The sequence below is a fragment of the Coturnix japonica genome, chromosome 9 (genome assembly GCF_001577835.2).
Source record: "Coturnix japonica isolate 7356 chromosome 9, Coturnix japonica 2.1, whole genome shotgun sequence".
NCBI lineage: Eukaryota > Metazoa > Chordata > Aves > Galliformes > Phasianidae > Coturnix > Coturnix japonica.
In genome coordinates, this window is record NC_029524.1 from 7,326,245 (window position 1) to 7,353,179 (window position 26,935).

At 40.6% G+C, this 26,935-nt stretch overlaps 1 protein-coding gene across 4 annotated transcripts in view; it reads left to right on the forward strand.

Annotated features, from left to right (window-relative positions):
• The window catches only part of NYAP2 (neuronal tyrosine-phosphorylated phosphoinositide-3-kinase adaptor 2), a 130,245-nt gene that overhangs the window by 56,795 nt on the left and 46,515 nt on the right, over positions 1-26,935 (forward strand). For all 4 annotated transcript variants that reach the window (XM_015871427.2, XM_015871429.2, XM_015871426.2 and 1 more), the window contains 2 exons: positions 4,276-4,574; positions 22,219-23,316. In XM_015871427.2, the coding sequence (XP_015726913.1) occupies positions 4,276-4,574; positions 22,219-23,316 (1,397 nt within the window). The remainder of the gene's footprint in view (positions 1-4,275; positions 4,575-22,218; positions 23,317-26,935) is intronic.

Here is a 26,935-nt window from a genome sequence, read left to right on the forward strand (position 1 = left end):
AAGGCACAAGTGCCTTCAAATATGCTATGCCAGAGCACTTTTCTTCCTGTTTAGGAATTCAAGTCATATTCAGGTGTAGTTCCGTTTTTGAACTTGTGGTTATAAAGTCAGAAAGTCTCAGGTAAGGAGCAAGGGAAGAAAAATAGAAACCACATAAAGATAATGGAAAATACCAAGGGGTTCTTGGTGCCTGAGGAATGAAACTAATCCTTTGTAAGTCTGAACTGATAAGAGAATTTCTGGATGAATAATAAGAACAGTGGAAAGTAGATGGCTGGGAAGAAAATGTAGCTCTGGGGTATTCTCATTTTTCAGGACATAGATATTCCCAAGAATTCTCCTACTAGACTGAGGGATTTAATATTCTGCATTGTTTGCTGTTAAGGAAGCAAAACCTGGGAAAACAAATTTTACATAACTTTTCATTTGTTTTTGAGAAATTAATTCTATTTCTGCCCAGATCAAGTAGAGAAACTTCACAGCAAAGTAAAACCATTATTTGCAATGCTAAGTAGGAATGATGTAAATTAAGAAGACCACACTGGCTAAGGCAGACAGTCTCTGCTTGCGTTTTCCTTGCCATGTACTTTTCAGAAATGTGATGACAAGTTTTTCTTAGGTTTTTAGCTAATCTGAAAGCACATTCCAAGTTGGTAGGACAGCTATGACTCATGGAAAAGCAAGGTGGCTTAGACCTTTTTAGTGCTTTGTCCATTTGGAATGTTTTCTGTGTTCATTTATGCTTGCCTTCATCTGTAACTTACTTAACCCCTTGTGTTTTGTCCTAAAATGAATAATGCAAAACCCTCTGTAGTTGTTAAAAAACCTGCATAGTTCAAGTTATTCCATATTTTAGTTTGTTCAGTGCTCCAGTTTCTGCTCGATACAGCAGAGCACAATGGGCTGAACTGTAATATATCTAGAACTGTGACATTTGCAGCTTGCATGCAGGCAGGCTGATAGTGTGAACAGCAATTTCAGTGTGGTTTTATTCCAGCCTGTTTCTGGAAGCTCAGAAGTCTCAAGTGACAATTAAAAAGCAGGTTCAACTGTTTTGGTATTTGTTGTAATATTTCATTTCCATCCTGAGGGATGGGAAGCTCACCTAGATCCCACTGTGTTATCTGGTAGCACTCAGTGGACTACAAGTGTCTTGCTAGGGAAGCACTGGGAAAGCCATGCACTGTGTTCTTCAAAGAAAAACTGCTTCAGAATGCTTTTCTTCATGCTGACTGGAGGCAACTTCACCATACTGCCCTTTTTTCCCATCTACTGCAACTGTAGTCTCTAGATGTAGCCATATGCCAAGATGCATTGTCTGCACAAAGTCCACTTTACTTGCATAACGTAAATGATCACATGATTAATTTTGTTGTTATTTAAGCCATCTTTCCTTGTAGACAAAAGTCTGTTGCATTTTTAACTTATTTGAATGCTGTACATATGTTTTGTCAGAGAAGCAATTGAATCTAGCTAAGTTTGAACTGAAACTTCCCAGAGGAATAATCTGAATCTGTATTTCTATATATATTAATAAACTGTTTAATACTTGCAGCAACTCACATAATACAGTTTTGAAATGAGATAGAACCCATTATCGGTACAATGAGAAGCCCAGGCTCTTTCCTGTCAGAAATAATGGAGTGAGATCATCTCTGCAATTACTTTCCCTGGCTGCCTCCATGGTCATTTAAGCAGCAAGGTGCATTTAAACCTTTTTCAGCCTGTTGTGGAACATACACCAGTTCCAGCCAGCTCCTGTGGTTGCAGGCAGGAGGAGTGTAGATACAAATCCTTTAGTGCTGTCTGGTTTCATGCTGTGCCATCAGCAGCGCTGTGCATTGCAAAGGTGCATTGCACAGGTCCAGATTAAATTGTAGCATGCTGCTGCCAGAAGGCAGAGGATGCAACATTTGATTCGTGCCTTTCTGCTTTTGTACTTGTACTCTGGGCATGAGCCTGGACGAACTCCATTCTTTTCAGTGTGGTGGAGTTCAGTCTGTACAACTGATAAGTGGACTTGCCACTCCACTTGGTTGTGCTTACTGGTCAAATTGTGCTAGAAAACACCCACTGCTTGACATTTAGGCATCATCTGCAGCATAAATAACAAACCTAAGCTTTTGGGGTTCTGGTCAGTGAGCAGGGCTCAGGACTGAGAATCAAGGGCTTCTCTTCTTCAGCTTGGAGTTTACCATGCCTGACTTTTAGCTGAAGAGAAATGGACTGTCTTTAAACAAGTCTGGAAAGAGGGAAATCATGTTCTCCTGTCTTTGTCCAGTTGCTGAGTAGATGGTAAAGAAGAGTAAGGCCAGATCTACTTCAACCATTAAGCAGAAGAGCAAGATCTGTTCCCATCTGTCCCTGCCACCTCTCTCTGGCTACAGGCTGTTTATTCTCAAGTGTAGTGAGCAAGAGAGGCAGGATTTTACCTGTGATGTCAAAAGGCATTGGGTTAAAAAGAGATGAGGAGGGAAGTAACAAGAGAAAGCATGATTTAATTGTTTTTGAGACGGTACATTTTTATTTCTGAAATATAAGATGCAAGTTTGGCAAATAATTATAATATTATCTATGTATTATAATAATGTAAGTACTGTTCTGTGCATTGTTAGAAGACTCAGACCTTTTAGAGTGATTTCTGTAAGTGCATCCAGAACACAATCTGCCCTATAATGTGTGAGCTAAGCACCTTCATGCAAAAGTGCAGTAAATGCCCTCAGTAAATGGAATAACCTGGTAAGAATTGTAATGTCAGGTACATGGTGAACTGAAAATTTGTTTGCTAAATGTGATTTATACAATGGACCTAAGGAAGGAAGCAGAGTCCCCACCTGTGTTTTTCAGCATGTTTGGATAGTAATCTTCTTTAAATAACTGTGGCAGGCACTTTTGGTAGTCTAGCATTAGAGGATTATATTATTTTCAGAACCATTTATGAAAGATTAGTAGAGGCAAAGTTAATCACTAAAATTGGCTGCAGGTTTTTTATTAATCTTCAAATTAATGAGTTCTACCTTTTGATCTTTCTGGCTGCAAATCCCCATGGAACTGATGCCAATTAGGATTTGGTAATAACCTGGTTTTGAACACGGACCAGTGTGTGTGTACCTGTAGCATGCATGTGTGTAGGAGGTTTGTGTGTGTGCATATTCAAATATGTCAGTACCTCTGGACACATCTTTATTTAGAGCTGTACAGTTGCTACCTATTTAGAAAGCAGATCTCACTATTAACAGAAACTAAAATAAAAATGCAGAGACTTCAGCAAAGTAATAAAGATTCTGCTTTACCATACACAAAATTACGCATTGCATAATGCCAATCTGATGCTTTACAACTAGGTACAACAGTCTGTACGTAACCTACAAAGAAGATGAAGATTTACCATCTGCTAGGGGCAGTATCAGGGAATGAAGTGACCTTATTCACTCTTCAAATGAACTGTTGAGAAATGTGCTTGTCTTTTAGAGAAGGAGATGTTTTCAGCACAAAATAAATTACACCAGCCCTAGGCAGCATCAAGCAGGAAACTTACAGAGGAGCAGACTGACCCTGTTCAGAGCTTCATTTGGTGTGAAGGGAAAACAGGAGGTAATTGGGGCTTTGAGACTTTACCATTCTCATACTGCCATCTCTATGAAGGTTCTAAGGGCTGCCAGCCCCAGAAGAGTGTAGTACTTGAAATTACAATGCCTGTTTCAGCTGAGCTTTCCTTCTTCTTTACCTGCATTTCTGAATATCTGGAGGTTACATTCTTCCTGCAGTACATTGCCTTTTCATCATCTACATTTGCACCTTACTAGTCTGATGGGGTTGATGTTGCAGCTTCATGTTCTAATTTCCCAAGATATTTATGTGTGTCTGTGGTCAAAGATGAGTGCAAATCAATGCACAGTGTGGTGTTTCTAAAGTAACATTCTTTGCCCTACAGGCAATTTCATGTCATATTTGGAGTTCTGATGTTTGAATTTTGCTCTGTGGGCAATTCCAAGTCACAGTGCTATGAAATCTGAATAAAAGCCTTTCTCGATTTCTTCTTGTAAAATTTGGAGAGAGTGCATGGAAGTCTATCTACATTTCACTTGTTGGCAATTTGTGTTGAAAAAACTCATTACTACATTTTGGTAGTTATCTTGGTTTAAGGAAAGTGCATAGCTTGTTTACAAGGCAAAAAGTAGAGTTTGCTCAGTGCAGGCCAAACTGAGGCCCTGGTTTTAGGTAAAGCTGAGACAAAGCTGGATTATTTACTTTTGTGTGTATTTTCTCTTACAGGATAGGTGGAGAAGTAGTGAGAGGAAATGAAGGAAGCTACGTGGGGAAGCATTTCCGCATGGGATTTATGACAATGCCTGCTCCTCAGGACAGACTGCCACATCCTTGTTCCAGTGGCTTTGCCGTGAGATCCCAGTCTCTTCATTCTGTTGGAGGAACTGATGATGAAAGTAGCAGCTCTCGTAAGCAGCCTCCACCAAAACCTAAGCGAGACCCCAACACCAAACTGAGCACCTCATCTGAAACAGTCAACACTGGAACAACAAGTAAGAGTGGGAAACTACCAGACAGGACTGAAGGTAAAGACTATAATTCTTTACAAGAAAGTTTTTGTAGACTCAGTGTATAGATTAGTTGATCTTGTGTTTAAGTATTACTTGTATGTTTCTCCTGTACCAATACGAATATCCTGCATCACTTTTCTCCAGGTTTTTGACCAGTGGGTAATTGCCAACTTGTAACATTTCTCACAAAACCATACCACTCATGCTGGCCTTTTTATATAATGAGGGAATTAGTTGAATGCATTCAAAATGGAGCGAAGAAGACATTGCTGTCAGATGGTATATAGAATAATTTCACTTAGACACTAGCTGAGGACTTACCACCATGTTTACTAGCACTGTGCAAAATAGTGGTTTGGAGAGTGTCTTCCTCAACAGAGAAGTAAAGGGCTGTCCCTTCCTTGCTCTGAATTACTACAGATGAACTAACTCTATAGGGATCTTCTTCCTTTCTTTCATGCTGGAAATGCATTCTGTGTGGCAGCAGGACCAGCTGTACTCCCTGCTAGGAGATATAAGGATGACTGCTTCACAGTGTGAACTGTAAGGAGGAACCCTTAGGGACAAGTGATTTTGGCTGGTGCTGTCCTTTCTCACTGCAGTGTCAAATATCAATTTTGACATCCTGTTCAGTATGTCAGGCTCATAGTGAACACCCCTTTGGTTTGTTGTTGTGGCCAGGAATACTGCTTAGTTATGCATATGCTACAACCCATTCTAAGGAAAACTAACTTGTAAGGTCACTGGTGATAAGAAAGATGCAAAGGAATGTGTGTTTCAACTATTAACATGTTTGTCTATGCTTACAAGGATGAACACATGCTGAACAATACTGCAGGCTTATTTGAGCTGCTGTTGGAAGTTATTTTGCATATAATATTATCCTGTGCAATACCACTACACCAACTTCATTGATCAGGCTAGCAAGAAAAATCTAAGCATTAAGTAGCTGCCCTTAATAAAGTATAAAATGGGCTCTAACATCAAGAGATGAATATCCATAGTAAGAACTCTGGAAAGAACTGGTGAATGAATAATAATTTATCAGTGTCATGGAAGATAATACATAAATGTTACCTTTTTGGTGTAATTAAATGCCTTCATGGAGTATTGAGAACCTCTGCAGTGCTTAATATGCCACCTGAATTCTATTCATCCTGCTGGTTTACATATCGTACAGCTATGGGCACCTTCAGATTATCACGCAGAAGTTTCTGGAGATTTTGAAGTGACAGAAACCTTTAGTCATACTGTTATATTCCTGTGTTCAAAACATCTGCCCATTTTGTCTTTTAAATTCACGGCAAACATAGGGGGGGTTTCACCAAAGTGTTGTATTGAAAATAAGATCAGATTGTAGAATTTTTTTTTTTTTTTAAGATAGCAATGCAACTTTAAATCTTGATATACTGCCAGGGATGTTAGAGTATTGTGTTTGGACGAACAGGCTGGGCTTCTAAAATGCTTTTCATCCTCTCCCAGGGAGGTTTTTGGGAGCTGAAGTCCAAGAAGATGCAGATTTGAATTTTAGTTACTTTTGCCTATGTTGTATATAAATATTTGTATATGCATATGTTTCTCTCACACGTTTGCATATGCTTGCAGCATTTCCAGGCTAAATATCTACAGCTCTTTCCAGGAACTATGGAAGAGAATAATGAAAAACTCCATTGTTCCTCCATCAACTATTGTAGAATCTATACAAAGAAGTTGTGAAAAAAAAGTTGCACACTCATTGCTTACAGCAGTGCAGAATAATTCAAACTATAATACCTACTGTCTGTCTGTCCCAGTGGCTACTTTCAAAAAGAATTTGCTGCATTTCCTGGGCAACTGAAAGCAGCCTCACCGCTCATTTTTATTCAGCTTTTTGATAGTGATCCAAGTTCATACCAACAAAAGCAGTTGCTGATGGCAACTTTATTCTTTTCTTGATCATAGTAAAGTCAAAATTCTGTATCCATCACATCATAACATCCGCCATAACAGGAGATTGTGTTTGAATATGATTCTGACTCTACTGCAGAAATAAGTTGCAGGAAAAATTTGGTCATGAGCTTGAAAGACCTTTTCTTCTTGAAACACAAGTAACATCAGTAACAGCCACAGAGACTTTGTAAACTTTTCTTTAAGTGCTCTTGCTTCCAAATTTGTGACAGTGTGAAGATCTTTTAAGTGGTGACGATGCCTGTTAACCCTGTCTCATTATGCAGTAGTGTGGTAACACTTCTGTTTGTGTTTTGAGTTTACCTTGGCTGTATCTGGAAGAGCAGTCACCAAAGTGAAGGCCTGATTCTCCTTCACTTGACTTCGTTTCTGTTGGTGTGATGCCACTCGTGCTTCTGTGCCTTCTCTAAAAATTCACTGTTCCTTTTTAACCTTTCCGGCTGCCTCCCATATGCACCCACTGAGAGCCTTCCACCCAATACTTCTCTGAGACAGATTTCTAGAAAGCTGTATTTAGAAACGTAGGCAGGGTTTTCAATCCCTGGTAGGAACAGCAGACAAATATACCCTGCCCCTTATATCACACATTGGAAGCGAGAAGTGAACCGAACAGAATTTTTAGATAACATAATTTTAAATAATGTATTGCAGCAAGTAAGGCAGATCTAATCTTCATCCTGAGAGGCTTTTTAATGAGAAAATGCAGTTTAAACACTTACTTCCAGTGTCTCAGCTTATAGAAAAAAGAAATCATAAAACAGCCTAATTGGTGAATGTAACCAACCTCAAGTGATGTTGGTTACCTCAACCTTTTGGTTTTTGTGGACAGGCAACGACCTCAACCTTTTGTTGTGGTCGTTGCCTGTCCACAAGAAAGGTTTCCAGACCTACTGCAGCACCTAAATGAATGAAAATAAGTGAACTGCATTTTAAAAATATTTTTTGTTACAGTTTTCTGAACTTGTTTAGTAATCTGGACAGTGTCTACTTAATATATAAATAAACATACATGCACATAAAATGTAATGTAATTTATGTATACATAATATACGTATATATTACGTGCACATATTATGCATATATTGTAAATGCCAGTTGTGTGTGTTTGCATATACACATAAACCCGCACACAAATGTCCATTAAATCTCAAGGCCAGATTTTGAAAATGCTGCTTGCTGTTGTAATTCTGTTCCTGCCAGAGCCCATGGGAGGTTTAGGTCTGATGACTGAAAATACTGCTGGGATCCCAGCTCTGGAACCCATTCCATTTGTTCAGGGCTTTCCTGCTGAGTACCTGGCGTGGATGGAGATAGCCTTCTTACTGCTTTCTGAGCCCATGCAGAGGAAGCCCCTGTCTGTTGCTCAGCAATCCCTGAAAGTGGGCAACTTGTAGGGAAAAATATCCTCTGGAGAAAAGCAATTACAGTAACTGTAACTGGGGTTGCAGACCAGCTGGTCTCTCTCATAAATCTAGTTTTCTGTCAATGAGACTGGTGGCTCTGCCATGTAAACTTGAACTTTTGCTACTCTCATTAAACAGAACTTCAATGAAGGGGCTTTAGAGCTTTCACTGTCTTGAAAAGTGGCTGGTTACCTTTTATTTCTTACATTAGCCTATCATGTATTTAATTTGGATTAATGTGGATTTTGAAATTGTATCCTCTGTAGGACCATGTTGTACCATTCCTTACAGCCAGATCTCCTGCATTTTTTCATCCATGCCTGCTAAAGGAAGAAATATCAATACAGAACCCTGTTGAGACCTAACAAAAGGGACTGACTGGTGAGCTCTGGTGGCTGCAGCCATGGGCTGTTTCAGACATCACTGCTCCTGTGGTCTATTTGTATCTCTCCTACTGCTGGGCCTGCCAGCCTGTGCCCAGGCAGTGGAATGCAGGAATTCAGGCTCCCTTTCAGCCAGGGCTGGGCATCACCACGGCTGGCCATGCTGTTGTGCAGCTGGGGCTGGGATGTGAGCACTGGGGAAGGTGGTACTGCTGTGTGGGAATAGGGTGTGTGGCACCATGTGGGTGTGGGCTATGCAGGGATAGTGCACGCCAGTCAGTGTTCAGCCATATGTGAATCAGTGCCTGCCTTCTTGCCTGTATACTCATCTGATTCATTATCTCAGAGCTTCATTATATGTCATTTCTTGTGCAGTGTAATCTATCTCTTCCAAACTGTGAGGCTTGAGAGAGCTTAACCTTAAACTGTGCACAGTGGGAGAAAGGAGCTGGGAATAGAGGGAAAGTCAGAGCCAGAAGGTGCATACCCTGATGTCAGTGGAGTGGAGTTGGTCCTTAGCTTTTGCGTGTGACTCCAGAGGTCTGCCCTGCTGTCCCAGTGGCAAGGTGCAGTGTCTCCAGTCTTTACAGCAGCTTGCTCCCACTGAGCTGTTCTCTAGTAGGAAGCACAAAGCAAAGATTTCTCTCTCTACCATTTAATAGCTTTGAGATTTTCAAAGGCTTTGCTTCTAGGGATGGTGGTAGTAATATTTTGGTGCTTTGGGGTTTGGTTTTCTTTGTTTTTACTGAGACTTCAGTTAGCCCCTCCCTGCAGAGAGCTGATTCCCATATTGCAGCTCCCTAAGCTGAGTTGCTTACTTGTGCATACCATCTCCTACAGCACTTCATTTTTTCAGGTTCGTTTTCTGGTCCCTCAGATAAGGGAGGGCAAGGGGATGAAGGAATGGAAGCAGTGGTTCTAATAGCTGTTATAATGGCTTTCTGCACTCAATAATGAACACAGTGTGATTTTTTTGGAGGGATTTATAAACAAGTTTTGAAGCCACAGAGGGAGTGTATTCTTACCCTCAAGGCACATATGCATACTCATTAACGTTAATGGAAGTTGCAAGCACTGAACAGAAAATAGACCAAGCAGTGGTAAAAAAAAAACACCAAGATCTAGTTACTGACTTGGGAATTGCCTTGTGCCCAAGACTTGGCAGTTGGTACTTTAGCTATGCTATAGTCTATCCTCTGTACTTACCATCTTTTTTTCTTTTTAATTTAACAAAGTTGCTTTATGTATTTCTTGTGTCTCTTTTCAGGTTAGAATGTTACTCATTTGCTCAAAGAAGCAGTTCACCTTAAAAAAAAAACACCAAAAAACTCACACACAAAAAAAAAACCCCTCAAAATTAAATGTACAGCCACCCTGTAGTACAGATATCTCTCTGCTCTCAAGGGTGACAGAAGCTGTGATGTTCTTGATAATAGAAAAGCCATAATAAAATGATTGTAGGGAATGCTGTGCTTATTTACCATGTTGGCTGCAAATGCAGCCAGTCCAGAGAGGCTGCATGTACTGAGCTTGGGCTGTGAAGCCCTGACAAACTCAGGTGATTCCTATAGAGAACATCAGCTTTTCTGCAGTGTTCTTCCCAAAGGGTCAGGGCTCAGGGGAGATAATAAGCTTAGCTGCTACTCCTGATCCAAACTGCAGCTCTGAACATACACCACTCTGCCCCAGAATTAGCAAACCACTGTTGGGTGTAATAATAATAATAATAATAATAATAATAATAATAATAATAATAATAATAATAATAGGCCTTCTCAGTAATTCCACCTGTGAGCTGAAATACCATGAAGCACTAGATTCCTGCATTATTTTGCATCACTAAACAGCCCTGAAAACAGGGCCAGAAGAGGGAGGGGGGAAGAGAGATCCAGGTAATTCTCTTGCCTCATTTTGACAGCCCTTCGGAATATGTTAAGTAAAATGAAATGCCTATGAAACCACAGAAATAACTTTGGGTTTCTCATGCTACGTTTCTGTTTTCCGTACTGTCTTTGGCACTGCCTGTTAAAGACACTGTGGACAAATGAGTAAGGGCTTGAGGGTTCAGGCTGTAACCTAAAGTCCCTGTTTGCTCTTAGAGCTGGTTGTAGTAATAGAGGTGTCTGGTAAAACTCATTTGGAATTGAAGAACAGAATATGGCTGCATTCCTTTTTCCACAGCTAATATGTTCGCTTTCCATCTCTTTGTCTTTATTTTTTACGGGTGCCCTAACTCTATTCTCACTTACACAAGGAAGTCCTTATGGAGTGAAACCTAACTGAACACTGAAAGATTCCCTTCCCATGAGCACACTGCGCTCATGTTAGCTTTGCTAGGAATGCACAGTGCTTAGAGGTATCACATCGTAAGAGATTTAAATCTGGCTCCAGGTGAGATCCAGTCATGGCTATCATCTGTTTCATTGGTATTTTCTTTCTAATGACTGTTTGAGTCTAATTGTCTTGATTGGTGTGCTGGATTTGTGCTTTCATTTCTTCCATTTGGCTTAATACTGGGTGACATCAAGCAACATATGCCTGACATGCTGCAACTGCGTTTGGCACTTTATACTTTTCAATTTGTATGTGTGCAAACAGTGCTGTGTAGGAATAACAACGTGCACAGTAATGAGAGCTTAGCAGGGTACAGCTTCCTTTTTTTGCACTGCCATCAGCTTTCCTGCAGGTCACAGTGCATCAGACTGGACTTTTAGTAGAGGCATAGGGGGGAAAAAAAGCACTAAAAAGCAAAACCAGCACAAGCCATTATTATTATTATTGTTATTATTATTATTATTATTATTAATTTTGTTTGCTAATTTTAGTGGCCAAAGCTTTGAATTTCTGGTATCTCAAAGAACATCCTCTAAAATCCCATGTGGTGCCAGTGGCAGCTAGTTGCTGGTTCAGATCCTGCTTGGAATGCAGGGAGGAAAATGCTGGACCATGTATTTCACATCATCAAGAGGCATCACTTAACATCATTTCTTGGTGTGGTGACATAAGGAGCTGTATAATCTGAGCCAACACAGCCTACCAGGGCTTTGTGGGATGAAGAAGATCCCTGGCATCTTCTTCTTCTTGCATGGCTGCAAAGAGAGCTATCCTTAGTAGAATACAAAAACATAACTCTGCTCTAAATCTTAATGTAGGATGTTTGATAGTGCTGCAGATTTACAGATTCTTTCTTTCCTCAAATGGGAGAATTTTCATGAGATAGATTTTTGGTTGTGAAAAAGGAACTCTTAATATTTGGATTTTGGTGAATAAGACGTGAATAAATTATGTTGGCTACACTTGTGCCACTCCAGTCATATTCAGACAGTTGATGCTTGCTTCTTCCCTTTGATATTGGCTTAGTGACTTTAACGTGTTGCTTAAACAGGTGCTTTACTCTTGCTTTAATTACCTTTCATTTACCTCAGCTTTCCAAACACTTCTGCTACAGCTAATCTTTTTCTTATTGTTGCATCTTCTGGTTTTTGCTTCACGCCATCTTTTCCCTCTTTTGCTAGGGTTCTTGTTTTTAATCAAGTCTCCTCTTCATTTCTACTAGTCCAGCCTGAGCTAAACATGCTCAGAAGTTGTGGCACAGCTTTGGAACAGTCACTGATGACAATTCCTCTGTTTGTTTTTGTGCTCCACGTTTCTCTTTCATCTTCTTTCTGACTTCTGAGGTGACACAATGAGGTTGTGTCTTGTCTTTGAAAGGAGAAAATTCTCTTATCTGGAGTCTTGTACAACACTGCCAATATGGCACTTGCCATATGTACAGTGCAACTATATGCCAGGTGAATTTATGGTGGTTAGACCAGGCTACAGGACTCTTGTAGATCAACAGGGCTCTACTAGTTTCAGCAGGCCACTCTGTAAAAACAAGCAAGATAAAACTGTAGATGCCAGGCACACAGAGTAGCTCTGAGGGGGAGGCAGCTGGTAACGTGTGAATTGTCTGTAATTTTGTCAATGCTTTATTTAAAGTTGAGGAGGAGAGAGAAGTCACCCCTGTTGAGAAGGAAGTAAAATGAGTAGCTGTGAGCTCTTCTCCTAAGCCGATTACACAGAGCGTTCCAGCACTGCTCAGCCTCTGACCGCAGAGGTGTGATGCCTCCAGGCACTGCTGTGTGCTGGAAGCTGCTCTAACAATGCTCTGCCCACTTCAGCTATCATTATATTCACCCCAAAAGATGCTCAATGACAACCTGCTGAAACTGCTTCTGCAGGGTCACCTTGTGTTCTTTCAGTGAAGGCAGGAGTGCCTATCTAGATGAACTCTGCTCCAGCAGGGGTCATTTGCTTTCCTGCTGCTCTTTCTGTGGTGACTCATCTGACCTCTGCGATCAACATTGTGATTTGTTTTGAAATGTGAGCTTCATCAGGGACAGGCTTGCCGGATGTGTCATTCAGAGGCAGCCAGAGACTTTTCATGCAGTAGCCTTAAGGAAAAGGATGGCTTAAAAGCCACAGGATTTCAGGGGAAGAGGGATGCAGGGAAAGCTGCTGGTTTCTTGTCCGGGTGGAGGCTCACTCCTCTCCCTTGGTAAGATGGGTGAGAGAACTGAAAAAAAGCAATTGGCTTGAGATAAAAACGATTTACTTTGACAGAAAAGAAAGAAGATTTTTTTCTAAGAAGGAAAAATCAACTCTGTCCCAGATGAAAGTAGGACATGGTGTTACGCACAGTATCACCTTGGTGTGTCTGCCATCTTGATTTAATGGGCTACAATCATTTTAGAAGTTTGGCAAGCAGCTTGCTACTTGTGTCAGCAAATAATGGGCTTGACTTACATAATCTATCTGTAGGAAGAAAACAAGCATTGCTGTGGATCTAAAAAATAGAGAGTCACATACCACAAGACAAACTATCTGAGTATTTGCATTTAGTCACTGAGAATATGCTGGGTGGGGATATTTATGGACCAAAGCAACAGTTAAATCAAGTGAGAAAATGCAGAACATTGTTCTGAACAAATGAAGTAGGTGATCTAGACTTACCATTTAATTAAGCATTTGGTGTTTCTCAAGCCTGATTTCCTCCTTTCTCCTTTCCTCTGTGAATCATTTCAGGCTCCAGTGCTTGGGTGTAGGTGGTCTGTTAGAGCACTCAGAGATAGGGACTCTTGCGGAGGTCAGTTTTGTTCAGTGTTTCTGTGACCACAGAGTTGGAAAGCAGCTGCACTGTACCTTCTCTGAGAAGTTCATGAAGCTCAGCCAGGGATGTTTTCACTTATTACCTCCCTCAGCTATGATAATTAGAAATCAGTACAAGGCTGGAATAAGCTTTTGTTGAGGTGAACAGTGCCAAATGACACTGCAGAGACCATCAGTGCCTTTCAGGTGGCAGAAAACACGTAAATAAGCCCCCAACCACCCCCAAGGGTTTACCAGAATCAGAGTGGTACCTACTACCACATACCTAACTGACATGACATTGGTGTCTGACATGAGTTGGTGGAATTTGGTTGATCACACAGCACATCCCGTGAGACAAAATGCAGAGCATAACCATCTTTTTGGTGGTACTTGGAGGATTCCAGGTGGATAGCTGTTGAGAGGGATAGGCAGCAGATAGCCCTAGCTTACAGCCCTATTAGAACTGGGCTCTAATAGCTGTACTGTAACAAAGATGTAGAATAGAGGGTAACGGGGGCTGAGTTCGACCTGAGTTCTCACTGTGAAGAGCAGTGAGTTTGTGGATGGTTGTAAGAATAGAGCGATAACAATTTATTTACAGTAAAACAGTGAAAGCTGTTCAGGTTCCATCTCCAAGGTGACAGTCAAGATGCCATAAACATTGCTTTAAAACTGAAGGGCTTTACTTATGTTGTCAGTCTGTAGATGCTTTTCCATACTCCATTGTGACTTCTGCAGATGAGCACCAGAGCCCCCAACAAACAGGCAAATGTGCTTTGTAAATTAATTTCTCTGCAGTTGTGATTCAGCAGGTTTTATTTGCATACCCTTAATGTAATTCATCTAATGCTTGTTATTGATGAGTTCCCGTGCCAGCTGCCATGTAGAAAACCTTGAGATTATATTGTACAGTCTCAGTATTATTTTTCATAGTGCTACTGCTACACAGGCTGCAAAAGCCGTTTCACATGAGGACTGTGGCCAATCTGAAACACAGCCGAGCAACACTTAAGCAGCAACAGTGGCTGCCTGTGTGGTTAATGTAAGGATTCTTTACTCAGATTCCCATTTTGTCAGTAGTCCTTCCACTTCACTCCACTTTTTTTTCTTCTTTTTTTAAACCAAATCCTATTATTTCTGTATTTCCAGAGCTGTAATGACAGACAGTAACTTCTAGCTTCAAAGAATAGTACAGAAAGGCTTGATCACAAACATTTTGTAATTCTTCTTCTTCTTTTGTTTTGCCTATTAAATGCTATCTGGACAAAGTGGGGACAAGAATTACTCAGTCTTTGAAAGAACCAGGAAGTGAAGTTCAAAGTATATGAAAGGGTGAGATTGGGCATTCAGAAGGATGTTTTGTCCTGTAGGTAATTTTTTGGAGACCTTCTCACTGTGGGTGAGGTTAATGAGCAGAGCTCAGTGTGTCAGCTGGATGTACAGAGCAGTGGAGGGATATGAAAGAGAAAGCCTGGAAGTCACTCTGCACTGGAGCCCAGCAGCTGGGGGACAAACTCCCTCCAGCAGACTGGTACTCCTGACTGACTGAGTTTTTCAAATGTCCTGGTGTCTCTGGATCTGCCCTCATCTTAATGCAGAGCAAAGGTGCAGGCTCTGGCAGCAGGATGGCTGATATGGGTCACTTGGCATTTACAGCATGTAAAGAGTGAAGCAATGGGGCTGCAAATTTGGCTTTGTGGCCCAGAGACACAGGCCTAAGCTGAATACGGAGTACCTTCCAGCCTTGGTGCCCATTGGTTTCTTTAGTTGTACTGGTGAATTAATTCAAAATTTAATTTAATTTAATTGCAGGGCCCAATTCTACTGTTATATAAGCATTAAGTTCTCGAATATTGCTACCAAGGACACTTGGATTGTAGCAGAAATCATTCATTTTAAAAGTTGGAAGAAGTTGTAGTTAAAATAAAGCAACCTGAGAATTTTCAAGAAGTCTCCTTAATCAGAGCCTTGAGGCATCTGAGGATTACTTTACTATTAGAATAGATTATTATTTTGGTGTCGGTATCATTTTAGGACGCTGACTTTTAGACCTTCCATTTTGACTAGTTTTGTCCTCTTTAAAATGCTCAGATAACATCCAGTAAGAGGAAATAGATCCAGAATGAGGAAGAAATATGTCCTGTTTGAAATCACCGTGCTGAAGGCACTTACTGCTTGCAAAGGTGTTTCAGTGAATCCGATGTTTCTTATATTACTTCCGTGTTCTTTTCCCTCTTTGCTCTTCCCTACTATCACGCTTTAGAAAAGCATAGTGTAACTTGCAGGGAAAATACTCATGTCCGTGGAGATGGTGCTGTTTTGGAGGCTGGTTTTTCTTCACAATGAAGAGTTGTTCTTTGATGTTACTCCAGCCTGCTGCTAATGTTTCTGTGGTTGTGTGCTAAGATGTTTGTGTCTATGCACGTAATTTATGGCTCTTTGCAGTGTAAGAACATTTGCCATTTAAAATTGCTTGGAGAAGAAAAGATGCCTCCAAAAGGTACATTTAATATTTGGGTTTTTTTTCTACTGTGGCTTTGCTATGATGGGAACCACTGTGCAAAGGCTGATATAAACAACAACAAAAAAACCTTTCCTAAAACACTTTAGAGTTCAAACTGGCAAAAGACACATGTGAATAAGTGACATTAAGGGCTGAAATGACATCCGAGGCCCTGGGGCCTGTGACAGAGATACAAATTAAACTGAGGTCTCGTGAGTGCCAATCTTTTGCACAGTTCAGAGGACTGTGCCTTTTTAAATTCAATCTCACTAAGAATATTCAGAATTCATCTTCAGAGATAATGAAATCAGACCCAGTACAAGCACTGGTGCACAAATGCTCTTTCAGTCAGGTGCACCTTTGAACAAGGAGTTCATTTCATAAAAGCCAGTGGGGTTACTTACGGTCTTGAATTTACACCACACACACAGACGCACATGTAGGTTCTGTGCAGCCCCAGTGTTGGATTTTCTCTATTCAGTTCTGTGCTGTAAAACAGGATCTGTGCATCTTTGGTTCAGTACCCAGAAAGTTCAGGGTTTAATTAAAGAAATTCCATTTCCTTTCACTCCTGGAGGCTCTTTTTGATAGAAGTATCCCTCAAAATGCGGCATGATTAATTTTTCTGCATTTAGAACATTTGGAAGAATTGGAAAAAAAAAAACCCAACAAAAAAAGAAACACAAGAAAACCTATTAGGCCTCAAATCATTCCTTTATTCAGAAAGAAATTGAATGCTGTGGCCTCTTGCAGAAACTGAAAGGGAAGAATTGTACTGTTACTTGTATTTTTGTCCTGTTTGGGTGAACTGTGCAATAAATCAGCTTGATCTTCAAACTACAAAAGCTGGTAAAACACCTAAAAAAATAATAGAAAACGACAAAATCCATTTTAGTTTTCACGTGTTTTCTCTCATTCCTTATACAGTCAGCAAAGAGTAAGAAACAATGTGATAACATATTTGCCTATTTCATATAGAGAAAAAAAAAATGCTGCAAGAGGATAGGATGGCAAGTAGGGTTTTGTACTTCCAAAATCAACTATGAAAGATGGATCACCTGGGCATGCCTGAAAGCTGTGCGTAACCTTTGTGCTACAAATATCTCATTTCAAAAATGTTGTATTCCGCTTATTCAATGGGGTTTTGTAAGGCTATTTTAAGCATGGTGCTGTTTGCTTCCAGATCAGAACTGAAGTTATTACTGCCTGTGTGTTTGGTTTTCCTTTCAGTTTATTAAAGGCAGATAATTGCTTGGCACTAGATTGCCAATAAATACGGGCAGTTGCTGCTCATCAGGTGTAAACTCAGTGAAGTTGGGCTTTATTTGCAGGGATGGCAGTACTTCCAGTTCTACAGCTGTGGTGGGTTTGGTAATTCGGAATGCTGAAGACAGAGCCCTTAGCACAGCACCTGAGCTCCCACAGCCTGAGCGGCAGTGGCAGCTCGTGGTCGCTGCTGAACAACCATCCTCCAAGCACCTCTGTGCTGCTCCCTGCAGCCCTGGCAGTGAATTGCTTTTGTGCTCTGCATTAAAAGCATCCACAGGGGGTTTGTGAGGCCGTTTTGCATGACTAGTTAGGGAAGTGGCCCCTGGCAGAGAGAGAAATTGTCCTCACCTTCATCTTACCTTCTGGCTTCACAAGTGGTGCAAAAAACCGAGCTGACTGAAAGACAAAAAACTGTCTTAGGAGAACCCTGAGGATATTTTATGGAGGAGATGTGGTATTTGTGGAGAGGGAAGGGAGAAAAGGGAGTAGGGAATTGTCGTGATTGGAGATAAAAGGAAAAATCCAGAAATTTTCTTTTGGGAGGAGAGGTCTTGAAAATACCCAGTTCAGGAGAAGCTCTCCAAATATTGAGTATCTGTGGCTCTGCAGCCTCCAGCTGAGAACATCATGTCCTCTGTTGCCCATCCCAGCTGAGGCAGTGCTCGGGGACTGCAGGTAGTTGGGGAACCCACAGCCATGAGCTGCTTCTCGCTGTCTGCAGGTTCTGGGAACTCCCTGTGGTCAATCCCAATGCCCACTCAGCTTCACCGTCTGTTTATAAGTAGATCAAGAAATTGACACAGTGTCATGATTAACCAGGTCTCCTTCCCTGTGGGAATTAACAAAGAGCAAGTTTATTTCTAATTGAAAAAGCAGTGGCAAATTTTTGCTATTCTCTGCAAAGAAAAGCTCTGTTTACAGACCAACAATAGTCCTTCTCTATGCCTCTGTATCCCTCAATTTATAGGTGTGCCCATCTTGCTGGAGTAGATGAAAGAATAATCCCTGGAGTGGAAGAGCTGCATCCTTCAGTGACAGCAGTGGCTGTCAGAGCAGCACCCTGAGGAAGCAAGACCCAAATCAGAGCCTGCAGGGCTCCATAGGAACTTTCATATTTCTTCCATTTTCCTTTGGGTCAGACCCCATGTGCAGTAAAGTACTGGTGGCCAGGTCTCAGGGTGGATTATCAGGGACAAGCAAACTGGGGACATGGTAATCCATGTTGAAAAGCACTTAATTACCCCATATTTAGAGAAGATGACACTGCAGTGCGTGTATCACCAATATGTCAGCATGGTTTGCTTTTCATAGGAGTTTATGTTCCCAGCAGGCACCGAATGCTTTTTCTGCCTGATAAATGTCAAGTACTTAAAGCAATCTTGCCTGTTCCTCTCAAGAGATTGCCAAATAATCCCCTTTCATTGGCTATGGGCTCTTGCCAGGGCTTCAGCATTTGTGCACATTTATCCCTGCCAAATGTTGGTAACACAGGAGCTGTACAAATACTCCCTGCTCCTTTTGCTAGCTTTGCATGGCTCTGTTCAGTTTCAGGATTCCTGTCTTTTCCTCTGATATTTAGGAGTAGAGCAGAAATTTGTGTGCAGGTGTTCCATAACCATTGGTGCTGTGAATTCAGCCCTTGCTACTGAGCAGCATTTCAGAGTAAAAATCTTTGTTCAATAAACATGGTGTCTTGCATCACAGCATTCTCAAAGCTAATTCTGTTCATCTCCTGAATGCCCCACTGCAACTGAAGGAAGTTCCCAGTAGGTGTTGTGCAGCTCCTTTCTTCCCAATCATAATAAAAGATTTCTTTGCAGCTCTGTATTCTCTAGGAAGTCTTACAGCACCAAATGTAAATGCTAAGTAGCAGATTGGAGGCAACTCTATAAGGTTTGATAAGTATTTAAAGTATTTAGTTTTAAATTTTATTTTTAATAGTGCAGTTTATCATGGAGAGAAAAGGATTTTCATAACATACCATCTCCTGGAAATAGATGCTTTAATAAAAGAAACTGGCAGAGAAAGAATGCTTTGAATAGAAAGAGGAAAGCAAATCTTTCACCTTGTCATGTTTTATGCTGCGGATCATATGGCAGGGCCAGATCATTTGACCTTTTTGTTGATAATGTCACCAAGATATTTTAGGCTAATGCTACATACCGTGCGATGGCAGATGAGAATGCTGTGTGTGTCAGTGCAGCAGTTAATTTCAAACCATGCAAAAATACGAGACGAGATGGCAGAATGTCACTCATTTTTCCATGACATTTCTCATTTCCTTGTCTATAATGTAATAATGTCTGAGTGTTGTTTGTATAAACCCCAGCACTTCGGGAAGGGCAGAGATCACACAGTAGAACCTTATCAGCTTGCATAAAAATAGTGAAAACAGAAGGAAGAAAGAAGCAAATGCTGTTTCTAGCACTTTCTAGGAAAACATGGTGTTCTTAAACACTTTTAAGTAAACATATCATTTGAAACTAGCATTGAATGCCTACCAGCGCAAGAGCATTTTTTATTACTTTGCTATCAGTAACATTGCTCCAGATAAAAGATGGAAGACTGGGGATACAGATGTGAGACAGAGCTTTGTATGGGACACCTGTGGCTTAGGAGATGTAGATGACAGAGCAGGGACCGAGGATATACGGATGGCACAGGAATGGGAAACACATATAACTCTGGTATGTGCTAAGTTCATGTATGCATGGTTCATAGGGAACTGAAATGTGCAGAAAGCCTCTTCTTCCAAAACAGGTGATTTCCAAATGCAGCAAAGTCTGTCACCTGATAGCTGTTACAAACCAGAGTTCAGGTCCTGTGCAGAATGCTCAGAAGCACTCAGGCATTTTGTGCCAGTCTCATTGACAGCCAATTCATTGTAATGACACCAATCTTGAGAAGACTGCATTTGCTGGAGCTGTAAATCAGATTAAGGAAGGTGTGGAGAGAGGACTGAGCTCAAGTTGATGTCAGTAGAACTTGTATGAATGTGATATGCAAATAATATACTAAATAGAAAGGGAATGGTGGTTTAGCTGGAAGCAGAGCAAGAAAAATCTGATAGTATGGTCAAATACATCAGGAGTAATATTTTCTGCAAAGCCCAAATGATTCACATAGCCTACATCTCATTCCCCAAAGTCTAACATAAGACATTCAAGAAAATTAATTTGGGTTAATTAAAAAGACACATTTAAAGTACATTAGGATATATCCACAGAGTGAAAACTATCAAGCTACCAAATACGCTTATCTGTAGTAGCTTTTGCGTGTCCCTAGCCTGCTCCAAAGTGGAACACATTAATTGGAACCATTGTGAAAGTATAATCTCTTTCTTATGAGGTTTTTTTTTTTTCTTTTTCTTTTTTTCCTTTCATTTCTGGATAGCTTTCTTTTTGTTTTTGCTCTGTTGTACATTAGTTATATGTTAGACGCTTGTTATTGATGAAGAGTGGTCCTGTTTCTTCATTTGTAAGCTCACACATGTATCCAAGTCTCCTTAGTTCAAAACAAACCTAGGATCTTGTTTAACAGCTGCCAATATTTCTGTGCCTTTTAAGAAGTACCGAAGAATTATTTAAGAAGTAAAGCAGAAGGATGACAAAGCAGTAATGCTGGGTTTGAATCTTCCTCTGCCATTGACCAAAGCTCGTCAGCAAAATGCAGCAGTGCAGGCACCTTCCCTGGCAGTGAGGATCCTAACAGGCCATCAAAACACTGCCTTACAGCTGGCAGAGCCGCTGGCTTTGGGAACACATTGAAAGCTGTCTCAGAAAGAGTATTTTAACTCTATGAGTGCTGCCTGGTTGGTTTAACATCAGACATTCACTAGCTACTGTCTGATTGTTGGGTCAGCAAATGGGGTCTGAAAATTCTCTGAATGCTGAGTTTGCAGCGATAGATCTGTAGCGGCAAATTGCAAAGAGCATTACTATCTGATAAGAATGGAAAGGTGCTATTCGAAGCTGGCATGAAGTTTAGGAGCTTTTGAAAACTGAGAAACTTGTCAATGAGGTGTAAAGGCCTTTAGTGTGAGAAGTGTTTATAGGAATGCAAAATAGGTTCAGTATGCATAGCAGATTTCATTTCAGACTTAGTTTGTTGAATCCATGTAGGATAAAAAATGACTTAAGTTAAACATTTAATGAGGTACTCTATTAACCCCAACATTTAGTGAGATATTTTATTAAGTATTTGTGCAGAGAGAACAAAATGAGTTTCATTTGTCTTTAATTCCTCAAGGATAATTTGAAGAAATCCTTAACCTTTTCAAATGAATTTCATCACGTTTTGATTTCTAATTTCACAGATAAAATGATCTGTTTTTTTTCTAAATAAACCTGTTTCAGGAGGATCTCAATCCATGCAATATTTTGTTTCTCTTGACTTCACTGAAGTCTTGTGTATTCATAGGACTGAATTCAGATAAATGATTAGGATTATCCCAACACAACATTTTGCACTATTTTTTTGTTAGCATTTCCTTTCGTTTTCAATGCTGAGACAATTGTACTTTATGCAAGATGTTACTGTAAGCAAAAAAGTCTTGATTCATCAATGTGTTACTGCAGAGTTGCATCACTGTTGCTCCATTGTGAATGTCCAGGATCTAAAATGTTCTCTTACAGCCATAATGAGTTGATTTGGATACTTAATTTTATGTCTTTGGCAACTTCTGGGGTTTTTAAAATCCCACAGTGATATTTCAAAAATGATAATTAAAAATGGAAAGTCCTCCTGCCCAAAGGGTTTGGTAGAGAACAGTATTCTCAGAGGATGGGAAACATTCTTTAGTGGCTGACTGCTGGAGGGTCACAACTTCTTTGGGGAAGATTAGGAGTGTTTTGAATAGGATGCTATTTATATAGAGTTCAATTGATACGCTACCAGAAAAAGCCAGCAACAGGATGGTGCCATGAAATCCATTCCAGAATTATGAGACTGTTACAGAGATCCTATGTTTGACAGAGATTCTTGAATATTTCTTATGAATTTGTATTTTGTTCTGTTCTCAGTGTCAGCCAAACCAAGACCTCACAGTGATGAATATACAAAGAAGATTCCACCTCCTAAGCCGAAACGAAATCCAAACACTCAGTTAAGCACATCTTTTGATGAAACTTACATCAAAAAGCATGGCCCTATGAAGACACCACTCACTAGGGATGCGTCCTTGTCACAGGTCAGCAGTCCTGCCCCAGACACAGAGGAAGAAGAGCCTGTTTATATTGAAATGGTTGGGAATATACTCAGAGACTTCAAAAAAGATGAAGATGACCAAAGTGAAGCAGTCTATGAGGAGATGAAATACCCTATATTTGATGATGTAGGCCAAGATTCAAAATGTCAATGTGAATATGACCATCACACTTGTTCTTCTCAGTGTGCTACTCCCACAGTGCCTGACCTCGATTTCACCAAGACTTCAGTGCCATCTACTCCCAAGGGCTTGCTTTGTGATATACCCCCACCATTTCCAAATCTGCTTTCTCACAGACCTCCACTGCTGGTGTTCCCACCAGCACCAGTGCAGTGTTCCCCAAATTCTGACGAGTCTCCTCTAACTCCACTAGAGGTCACAAAGCTTCCTGTTTTAGAAAACGTGTCTTACATAAAACAACAAGCTGGAGCTTCTCCATCTTCACTGCCACCTCATACACCAGGCCATCAAAAACTGGAGAAAGAGCAGATGGTATCTCATGGAACTAGCACCTCTGGGCACACCTCTTCACCTCCTCATCCCTCTACCTTATACAGAACACAGTCTCCACATGGTTATCCTAAAAGTCACTCTGCCTCACCCTCTCCTGTCAGTATGGGTAGGTCTCTTACCCCTTTAAGCCTCAAAAGACCTCCACCTTATGACTCTGTACATTCAGGAAGTCTCTCAAGAAGCTCTCCATCAGTGCCTCATTCTACAGCCAGAAATACATTGCAAGAAGGAGGAAAGATGGTAAATGTCTCAGTCAGTACCTACGGGTCGTCATCTCAGAGCAGCTCCCGTTCTCGGACACCTACCAGTCCTCTGGAGGAACTAACCAGCCTCTTTACCTCAGGACGAAGTCTCCTGAGGAAGTCCTCCAGTGGCAGAAGATCTAAGGAACCTGCAGAAAGTAAGTTCTTAATACAGTTTTTCTCATTCTTACTCACAGAATAACAACTTCCGTTGTATTTCACTAAATCTAACACTTGGCAAAAAGGAAATACTGCAGAACTCTTAATTCCATATATAATTGTCCTGTAACTAGAAGAAAAATGGTTACTGTTAGAGCTGAATGTTGTGAAAGTTAGCTTTTGTATTGTTATATCTTAAAGATTCTTAAGCATGTGTACCACACTACAGAATCTGGTCAGACAGGAGCACAATTCATGGCTTGGTCTTGCCATAGGAGTCAGTTTTCATTAACTTTTATGCAGTCAAAGTAGTCCCATGTGAGTTGGGATCTTCTCAGTTTCCCACCTTCTTAATGTTGTGATGGATGTTAAGATGATTGTCTGAGGAACTTGTAGTGAAATGTCCAGACAGTATTTTCTGTGGGCCTCTATTAATCACCCTTAACTTTGCCAGTAATCACTATGTGCATGGTAGAAACCAGATATCAGCTTAAAGCATTCCTCCCCTTCCCACTGCCTCCTTCTGTCCCATGCCTCACAGTATCTCTTTCAGCTGTGACAGTGAGACTGGTTGTGAGGCTGTACTGTGAATCAATATGAAAACCAACATGACCTAAAACACATTACACACACATTACCCACACACAGAGGAAAGGATGGGAGGAAATTGTGTAGAAAAAACCTTAAGCCAATATTGACTTTGAATATACCGTATCATAAAACCATTGTCCCATGTGCCTTCAGGTTTACACAAAGCACTTCTGAGTTAGTGAAATACGGAAGCTCCTAATGAAAGCAGCAGAAGACACAGGTGTGAGTGAAAGCAGAATCTGGCACCAGTATTTCTCTTGAAAATAAGTGTTCCTGGTCAGTGGTCATAAAGAAAGTGTCTTGCAGTGGGACTCAGCCATAACAGCTTTTGTCTGAGTGCAAAGCATGCTCAGTATGCTTTCTCTTGTGACTTCCATAAAATCACTTTATGACTTTGTAATCTTAATACCTGCCTAACAGAAAAGCTCTTTTCAGAGAGCAACCAATTTTACATTTGTGCGAGTGCTACATTTTACCTATTTGGCAGCTGTAACATGACAGACCGTAGTGGCTTTTGTCTGTTAAATGAAGGTGTTCATGTTTCCAGGCTAATAAATTAATAGAGATCAGAGGTGAATTTTCCACTGATTGCATTTACACTGCTCTGTTGTATTACTGATAGCAGTGAGGGCAGGCTGAACTTCTTAGTCTCATCACTTTGGGGCATACTCAGGGGACTCACGAGAACACTGCTCTGGGTATTTATGGACAGTGCTCACCTGTCTTTCACCTCTGCTTTTCGATCACAGACATTCCAGGCTTATATGGCCAGGTTACCTCAGTCTGCCTAATGCTGGTAGTGCAGAAACTCAGGTGAGCAGTGGTTGATCACGGGGTGCCTGTGGTACCAGTAAGTGCACTGGTGTCTTTCTCACACATCTCCTTGGTAAACAGCTCACTTGAATCCTGTGTGCCTGTGATCACCACCAACTCAAGTGGCCTGTCTGACAGCACTGCCCCCAACTGCTGAGTATGTGCAAACACTTAAGTGTGGTGGAGCTTGGGGAGAGGACTTCAGTCTGCCCTGCTCTCAGCAGTTTTATTATTGCAGGTCTCTGAAAAGGAGGAATAATGACTCTGAAATCTTAATGTAGAGGTGAGAATGGAGTCAGCAGCATACTGAGAACATGAGTCAGGGTAGATACTGGTTTTATCTTGCTTTAATACTTTCATGGCCTGCAATCAGAATTGTTGTATGAAAGCCTTAGCTCCATCACTCAGTAAGGTTTATGAAGTGATTTTTATTAAAATACAGTATCACCAGATTTGTGTGCTGGATAGAAGCAAATCTGAACCTAAATGGCAAGGTGATTTCTGTAATTGGGAACAATTATGAGGGATGTGTTTTGACATTTATAAATAATTGTAGTGAAGTGGTAGAGAGATTTTGGCAAAGTGCAGACAAATCTGAACATTATTAAACACGATTCTTACTGATAAGTCAGTAGAAATTCTCTCCAAAATCCAGTCTTTCCCAGAGCTACCACTGAGTCTCATAAATGTGATGTAGGCACAAGTATTATGTTTGGAAACTACAGAAATACCTTGTGATGAATGTGCCGAGTCCTGGGAAATTTCAAGAAATGGATGTGCATCTTTCTCATACATAACTCCAAAAAGATCTTCTCTGTATTCCACTTGGCTGAAATAGAGTGCAGACTATCAAAGGATATTTCAGTGATATATTTAAAATAAATCTTGCCCTGTGGATCTCTGTCAAGAACAGCTTTCCTGTTGGTCTCTCAAGGAGCATTCTGATTCCTCCTTAGGAAGTAGAAATGTCCTTGTCACTGGTAATTGCAATGTAATTGGTAATGGTAATACGAAAGAGTCATTAAATAGAAAGAGTGTTCACTTATTTTAGGGACAAAGCATTCATTTCATAAATGGAGACTAGTGGTGAAAAGACTCTGGAGCGCAGCTGTGTTGAGTAAACGAACAGACTGCCCATCTAATCCGATTGTAATTCATCTGGTATTTACAGTATGACTTAATCTCATGGGATTACTGCACTGAGGAAGGATCAGGTTTCTGCTCAGATATAGTAGAGGTAGAAGTCCTTTTAAAATACACTGAAAACACATATAGGGCTGACATTTCATGTCCTGCAATTTTGCATTGAAATGATCTACCATAATAAAAAAAAATCCTAAATTGTGGGATTTGAAAATAGAATCTACCAAACTGTCACATTTACACACTGTGATAATATGTAGTGATAGTGAGCGTAGACTGGACTAATCATAAGATGTATTGAAGAAATCTTGCTCCTGTAAATCACACTGGAAGCTTAAAGTAATTCAGTTTTGGATTAGTTTTTTTAAGCTATGGGAGAGCACATGCATAGCATGGGACTTGTGGGGACTGCTATGTTTTTATACTTGTCATTTCAGTGTAATTTGGTTTCAGCATAAAGAATAAATTCCAGAATCCAGAGGCTAATAAACAAACAAAGCAAAAGCTAAGTGGCTCTTATGAAATTGTGCTAGGAAACTAAGAATGTGTGCTTCTACACTATGAAATTATTCTGATCACATCTCAAGTAACTTTCTCATTGAATCCTCTAAGACTCAGCCCCCTGTGACTTGTCTGAAGCTCTCGCTGCCATATGCTAGTCCCCCCAAAAAGCACAGTCCTGCATTTTATATTCAGCTGAGTGTATTTGGAAAATATTGCAGCAGTTACAGAGAAACTTCCCTCTCATCTTTATTGTTATCACTGCAACTGACTTTGTGGAAATGTTGCACTTGGGTCCAAATTCAGAATTTATTCACCGTCTTTTAGTTTGTAGCAATTTTGAGTGGGTTGCTTTTTGAGGAAGGAGACTGCACAAAGCTTATTTCGTGTGAGTTAAAGCTGCCCTGCTCCTCCTTTGTGTATTATTTTCTTTGCTCTTCTGGCATTTTTCCCTTATTTTCCCCTACCATTTTATTATTGTAGAGTTCATTAGAATTAGATTAGTGGGAAACTGGGACAAATCAGTGATACAAAGGAGACTGCGACCTTAGGGCCACATTTTCTGAAGAT